General features: G+C 31.5%; 1 protein-coding gene across 3 annotated transcripts; it reads left to right on the forward strand.

Moving 5' to 3' along the window:
- Nucleotides 1-519: 519 nt before the first annotated feature.
- On the forward strand, nucleotides 520-4,889 carry LOC120092867 (immune-associated nucleotide-binding protein 9-like). Of its 3 annotated transcripts, none has more exons than XM_039051108.1 (3): nucleotides 520-930; nucleotides 2,112-2,801; nucleotides 4,481-4,889. In XM_039051108.1, exons 1-2 carry the CDS (start codon nucleotides 702-704, stop codon nucleotides 2,786-2,788), a joined length of 906 nt encoding a protein of 301 aa, XP_038907036.1. In that variant the 5' UTR covers nucleotides 520-701; the 3' UTR covers nucleotides 2,789-2,801; nucleotides 4,481-4,889. The 3 variants fall into 3 exon arrangements, with proteins under 3 accessions (XP_038907036.1, XP_038907037.1, XP_038907035.1); XM_039051109.1 differs by lacking the exon at nucleotides 4,481-4,889 and adding an exon at nucleotides 4,150-4,340; XM_039051107.1 differs by lacking the exon at nucleotides 4,481-4,889 and having other exon boundaries at nucleotides 523-930; nucleotides 2,112-2,959.
- Nucleotides 4,890-7,551: the final 2,662 nt, after the last annotated feature.

Below are 7,551 nucleotides of genomic sequence, written 5' to 3' on the forward strand. Positions count from 1 at the left end.
TTTTTATCTTTATGAGGAATTTATTCCCTCCACTTGGATGTAGTATTTGTTCGATTATAGTTGGATTCTTTTTCTTTTTTTTTTTGTCCACTAGTTGGATGAAAAAACTAAAAGCTTACTAAAACAGTGATATGGACATTTGATTACACTACATTAAATTTTCATTCACATCTCAATATTCGTTACCAATTTCTCACATCTCAATACTTGTGACCAATTACCAATGTAAGAAATGAATCAACATTTTTATTATATCGTAAATGAAAATCATGAAACATAAAAAATAAACATCAAGATATTAATAATGTGAATATTGTATAAATACTAAAGTTTTTAACTTAAAAAAGAATATACAGTGTAGTACTAGTTTAAATATATATTTTTTATTTTTCTAAAAATATTTATCGATACATATCTACATTTTGTTAGTATTTCCATCGAGAGTTATGTAAAATTGAAGTTCCAACATTTTATTTGACATTGACAATTTAAACTTTGATCGAATCTACGAAATAAGCCAATTTAGGATTGGGTTAAGCTAAGAATTATACATGGTTTACGGATTTAGGTCACATTTCCAAAACTTTTTATCACATTTCACATCAAGAGCATTTAGGCAGTAGGTGTATGAGTATAAAAGAGAATAGATTAATTGCATTATTATACACGCTAATTGGATTGAGACCAAGCCTTGTAAATTCATGGCGCAAAGGCAAGGGAAGGGGGAAATGGTTAATCAACAGGTTGTTTCTCCACTAACATTGGTATTGGTGGGTCGTACAGGAAATGGAAAAAGTGCAACTGGAAATAGTATTCTTGGAAGAAGAGCATTCAAATCGAGGACAAGTTCTTCTGGTATTACTAGATCTTCTGAGTTGCAATCATGTGTCAGGAAAGATGGCAAGGTCATAAATGTGATCGACAGTCCTGGTAATTAGTACTTAATTAAACATTTAAATTTTATAGTTTTAATACGTTCATTTTGGTTTATGTACTTTTAATTTTAGTTCATTTTGATTTTTGAACTTTTAAAATGAATGAACTAAAAATAAATATAGTGTATGGTATCAAATTTTAATATAGTGTATTGAGTTTGAGTATCGTTTTTCAAAGTTGGATTATTAGTTGATTAAGTACCATAGCTACTATATACAAACATTACGTCAATTAGGCTATGCTCATTTTGACAATTTAAGATGAAAATGAATTAATTTAAATCTACTCCTAAACCTATCTAAGTTGGAGATAATATTGGAGAAGATACTTTGGAAAGACCTCATGCAATAGAACATTACTTCATCAATTAAGTCACTTTAATTGAACATGTTATCAACCAAAGTAAAAAAAGTCATAGTATTTAATAAGCTCTCTCAAACCCAGTCAATTTCCGTGTTGAGAAATAAAAACTAACAAGTCCCTAAATTTTTTAGGGCCGATTTGGATTGTTTAAAGGAAAAAGTATTTTTTTAAAAATTCATTTATATTTAAATATTTTTTTTATAAAAACTGTTTAAAATACATTTCAAAAGCTATTTTGAATGGTTGTCAAATACTCAAATTTTGTCCAAAATGATTTATTTTTTAAATTAAATACTAAAAAATGTATTCCAAACACATTGTTAAAGTCACTCAACGAATTTAAACTCCTTTAAGACAACCTGTCGTATGAAGATTTACGGTCAATCATACAATTATTAGTCTAATCCAAATATCTCTCTCAAGCTATATAAACTTAAAAGCAATAAAATAGACATTAACTGACCTAGAAAATAAAAAGCATTAAACATATAAATGCACAAATGGTCATTGCCCTATGAAAAGAGACTTTAATTAAGTAGCTAAGAAAGTCCAAAACAATAAATCAAGGTCTAAAGAATGTTGAGATGTTGTCATCTCGAAAATTTTTGCTGCAACACTTCTATTGATGACCTTAATGCTCCAAAAACACTCATCTAAGTTCCATTTTCTTCTATTTCACATTTGAGTCGTAATTTTTTATTTGAATTGCTCAAATCTTGTAATTTGATCAAATAACTAGTGAAATTCCAAAATTTAATTTAATCATATAACATAATATATTACCGATATTGTAATTGAATGATCATTTGCAGGATTGTTTGATCCAAGTGTTAGTTCAGAATACATTGTAACAGAAATCGTGAAATGCATAGATTTAGTAAAAGAAGGTATTCATGCAATTATCTTAGTTTTTTCAACGAGGACTCGATTTTCGAAAGAAGAAAAATCTACTTTTCAAACACTTCAAACTTTGTTTGGAACAAAGATCGTGGATTTTGTCATTGTCCTCTTCACCGGAGGGGACGAACTCGAAGATAATAAAGAAACACTGGAAGATTACTTGGGTCGTGAGTGTCCTATGGGGTTGAAGGATATCATAGCCGCAAGCAAGAATCGCTGCTTGGTTTTTGATAACAAGACCAAGAATGAAACAAAGAAGGTTGAACAAGTAGAGAAATTGATAGAGATGGTGAATGGAGTTGTACAACAAAATGGAGGAAAAGCCTACACTCATGCCTTGTTCTCTAATCTCAAGTTTGAGACCAAGTTGCAAGATGTGAAAACCAAGCTTGAACAACAATTGGAGTGTGAAAGACAAGCAAGACTTGAAGCAGAACAGAGAATGCAAGAATTTAAAAACAAATCCATTGAAGAAATTCAAGTCCTCAACGACCGTCTACGCGACGCACTTGAAAGGCCACTGCCACCGCCACCGCCACCACCTCCACGAATGCGACAACCAATGCTGTGGCCTTGTGTTATTGTATGACTGCATTAAATTGGTATGTCTCTTCAAAACTAATAAAAACAAGTTTGGAATGTCTTTCATGGAATGACATTAAATTGTCAAGTTTTACTTTGGTCCTTGCTTGCGTGTATTATAATTTGCAACGTAGGAGGGATTATGTTATTAATTAATGGAAAAATCATCTTTCTAGTCGTTGAATCTTCAAGAATATTTCGATTATGTTTGAAAATTTCATTTAGTTTAGGTGAAACTCCCATAATGATAATAAAAATAACCTTCATTAACTAATTGATACACAATAACTAATATACACAATTTGCGCATAACGAAAAACGGCTTTAATAGATCAAATATCATCATCAAGAGATCAAGTGTGCAAATTAATTATACTTGAAGACTAAAAAGATTTCAAACTTAATGTCATGCTTTTGGTCTTTGGTTAATAATGAATTGTTTATGAATGGTTAATAATATTAGCATGACATTAATTTGCACACTAAAAAGATCTCTTATAGATTCACTAAAAAGATAAATTTAGAAAACTCAAAGACCAAATGCATCTATTCTTCAAAATTTGAAGACTAAAATTAAAAGTACTTTTTCCTTAGTTAATTTACTATCATATCTTATAGTTATTTTACATCATATACTACGTACAAAAAATTGGGTTAAATTAATTTATCACCATAGAGACTAAATCATTACAGATTGTAAAGTATAAAGGCTAAATCATTTGCTTATTAAAATCCATCGTTTGTGTTGTTATAAATTTGAAAGTATATGGATTAAATTTTTACATTCATGAAAGTTCAGGGACCAAAACTGTTATTTTAGACTTTTTTTTCTTTGTGCATAAACAATTTTTAAATAAATATAAAAAAATAATTTTGGATATTTTGTTAAAAAACAAATATTTTGGATATTTTATTAAAAAATTATGTAAAACCTTGGTTGATTTACATTTCATTTTAAATTTAAGAAAAATATAAAGAAACAGATTACAATTTTTCAAGAAATTATTTTAAAATAAAAAAACCATTTTGTTCCTATAATTTATCGCTTGTTCTATTATAATAGGGTTGTTTTCAATAAAGAAAAATGAACCAACTTATTTACAAATATAGCCAAATTTCACTATCCATCAGTGATAAACCACGATAGACATCTATAGTATTAGTGAATGATATCTTTCGTGGTTTATCATAGAGTAACATTTTGTTATACTTGAAAATATTTTCAGTAGTTTTACTATTTGAAAAGTATAATATCTATATACTTTTTCAAATATTCAAATTTAGTCCTTTATCTATCAATCTATCTATATTTATTTATGTACCAATTTAGAGAAGTTTAAAGTAGAGACACTTTTGATTATTTTGCAGATCATCTCATCCCAAATCCATTGTTGTTGCTCACGAAGATCTCCTATATTTTCTCTATTCGATTTTTTCTATCAACAAGTATAATAAAAATCTAGGTTAAGTTACAAGTTTAATCACTTGAACTTTGACATTTCTATCTATTTGATCCATGAACTTTCAAAAGTAACTACAATAAAAGTGGATTTCCCTGACATTAGATTGGAATCAAATTGGGCATGGAGGGAGGAAACATGTAAAAAAAAAGCGTGTTTTTTGGTGGGAAAAAGCACAAATTTTGAATATCAAGTTTTTAAGTTGTGGCTCCATATAACTATGATTCTCCTATTTGCAGGCCCAAACTACTCAGTATTAACGATCAACTTCACTACAAGACTCAGGGAAGACTGTATCTTTTAAGCTTTAAAAATCTTCAATCGTTTACCTGAATACAGCTCAATCGTGTAGATGAAGCTCTAAGGAACTAGACGATAGTTCAATTATGTAAACGATATTAAGAAGCACTAGACGATTGTGTAGGAAATAGTTGAATTGAACTAGACGATCGTATAGACGATATTTGAGGAACTAGACGATGTAAAGTTGAGCTAAACGATCGTGTAAATGATGCAAGATGAACTAAACAATCGTGTACACGATACTTTAGAAAAAGCTAGATGATCGTAGAGAAAGAAAGAACACAAGTATTTAAGTGGTTCAGCCAAAGCCCTACGTCCATTGTGCAAATAGGGAGGGTCTCTTTTATTACTTCTTCTTTAAACTTCTTTACAGAATGAATGCCTTGTTCTCTCTCTCTCTAGTTGTCGTTACTCTCTTATTCTTTCACCTTTTATATAGGCACTCATTTTAAACGAAGAAACTCTGGTGGTTACAAAAAACAAAACAGAAAGAAGATGACAACGATAAACTGATTTCAACTTCATTTTTATCTTCTGTTCTTTCTATTACAACCACTACCTTTGTAAACATCCAGAGAACTTTTCCCTTTTTACTTGTTTAGCTAATCTTGAGCTAACCTTTTTCAAGTAACTCGAACCCAAGGAGTTCCAAGCAACGACCAAGCTTGGTTTGAGAAACTGTCTTGTTCAGTATATCAGTCGCATTGTCTGAGGTATGTATTTTTACTACCTCAACTTCCCCTTTCTCAATCTCTTGTCTAATAAAGTGGTACTTGATGTCAATGTGTTTGGTTCTACTATGAAACTATTGATTTTTAGACAAATAGATTGTGCTCTGATTGTCACAATATTTTCTCACTTTTGTTGTGTTATGTCGAAATCGTTTAGTAACCCCTTCAGACACAAACCTTCTTTGACAACCTCAGACAGAGCTATAAACTCAACTTCTATTATGGATAAGGCCACAATAGATTTCAAACTTGCCTTCCAACTTATTAAATTATTTCCCCATAGGAAAATATACCCAGATAGTGAGCACCTCCTATCTAGATCCTCTACATAATTAGTATCCACATAACCATACATTTCATCATTGGAGGAGTCATTCTGTCTGTATAAGATCTGTGCTTCCTTTGATGAACAAAGATGCCTTAGTATCCATTTAACTGCTTCCCAAAGTCATTTACCAGGATTGGCCATGTATCTACTGACTAAACTTGTAATCTAAAACAGATCTGGTCTAGTTGAAGTCATTAGATACATTAAGATCTCACTGCTTAGGAATAGGGAACAACCTTCATATGGTTAATGTGATCCTCATTTGTGCTCTTAGAACTGTGTACTACTGAAAGTTTAAAATGAGGTCCAAGAGGAGTGCAACAGGCTTAGCACCATCCATTTTGAACCTCGGTATTTTTCCATAGTATTAAGGTTGACTTATATACAATCTGTCTTTCTTTCTATCTCTGTCAATTTCAATGCCAAGAACCCTTCTAGATTCCGCTAGGTCTTTCATGTCAAACTCTTTCTTTAAAAGAGCCTTGACTTGTCCCGACTCTTCTTTGGATCTTTGAGCCAACAATAATATACATAAAGGAGTACATACACTGGTTCTTTGAAGCTTTTAGAGTTGGTATACACATGAATCATAGGAGCTTCTCTTGAATCCCGTTTTAGAGATCACCTCATCAAATCTATCATACCACCACCTTAGTGACTACTTGAACCCATAGATTGATTTGTTTAGTAGACACACCAAGACTTCTTCTCATTTCTTCACATACCCTTGAGGTTGTTTCATGTAGATAGTTTCATTTAACAATCCATGTAAGAATGTTGTCTTCACATCCAATTGGTCTAACTCCAAGTCCTTTTGAACAACTAGGGAGAGGAGTAGCCTAATGGATGTGTGTTTCACAATAGGATAAAAGACCTCTGTACAATTAATCCCTTCCTTTTGTGTGAACTCCTTTGCAACAAGTCTTGCCTTGAATCTAGACTTTTGTACCCTTGGAATTTCTTCTTTGAACTTGTCCGGGGCTAACCATGGCAAGAGATCCACGTTATCATCCTCGTCGTCAAAGCAAATTACCTCATGATGGGACACTTCGATAACCTCGAAGGCATAGCACTCAACTTGAATTCCTCCAATCTCCTAACTGAGTCAGCAATTTGAGCGAACTGATCACTCAAACGATGTATCTTAGCTCTAGTCTTCGTTGCAAGATGAAAATTGTCCTACTGAATATGAAGAAAATCCTCTCGGATGCAGGAACACTCCTGCTACACGGAGAATTGGTGATCAATCAATTCCCTAAGTATATCTTTTAAAGACATACCTCAGTCTCTTAGATGAGCAAACTCTAATGACTTGGGAATGGTGAGATGGTAGTACACTTTACACAAAAATGTATTTAATTTGATGTGCATGCACATCAAGAAAAATATATTTATTGAGAAAAAATATATAAGGCTCATCAAAACGGTGAATTCTTGATTTTTAGATTTGTTGATGATAAAAAGCCATCAAGAAAACTTCTTTCTTCACGGGCAATAACCATCAAGAAAATACCTATGTTGATGGGCAATGCCCATTAAGAAGTTTAAAGTCTTAAGGTGTGAAAAAGTCAAGATTGTGTGCCAACTCATCAAACTTATTAAAGGCGAGAAGGATTCCTATGTTGACGGTCAACGACCGCCATCAAGAAAAGTGTAACACGCCGAGACTTGGGTAAATTTGGATTGATTCTCTCAAATGATTAGGTTTTTTTTTTTTTTTTTTTTTTTCTTAATAATTTTAGATATTTGGAGCCAAATTGAGTTAAATTGTGAAGTTGATTTTTTAATTACTAATTTTCAATAATTTTTTATTTTATTTTAATATTGAAATTTGGAGCCACGATTGAATTAATCTGGAGAAGATAATTAATTTACATTAATATATGATAAGAGATTTAGAATTTTTGGATTTAAATGTATGATGCGAAGGAAAGTTGTCAAGGCTTTC

The sequence above is a fragment of the Benincasa hispida genome, chromosome 12 (assembly GCF_009727055.1).
Source record: "Benincasa hispida cultivar B227 chromosome 12, ASM972705v1, whole genome shotgun sequence".
In the NCBI taxonomy this organism is placed as follows: domain Eukaryota; kingdom Viridiplantae; phylum Streptophyta; class Magnoliopsida; order Cucurbitales; family Cucurbitaceae; genus Benincasa; species Benincasa hispida.

Bases quoted from the DNA above. Each gene is read 5' to 3' on its own strand.
- LOC120092867 (XM_039051108.1), top strand. From the start codon at position 702: ATGGCGCAAAGGCAAGGGAAGGGGGAAATGGTTAATCAACAGGTTGTT. The intron at 931-2,111 runs GTAATTAGTACT...GATCATTTGCAG, and splicing joins AAATGTGATCGACAGTCCTG to GATTGTTTGATCCAAGTGTT.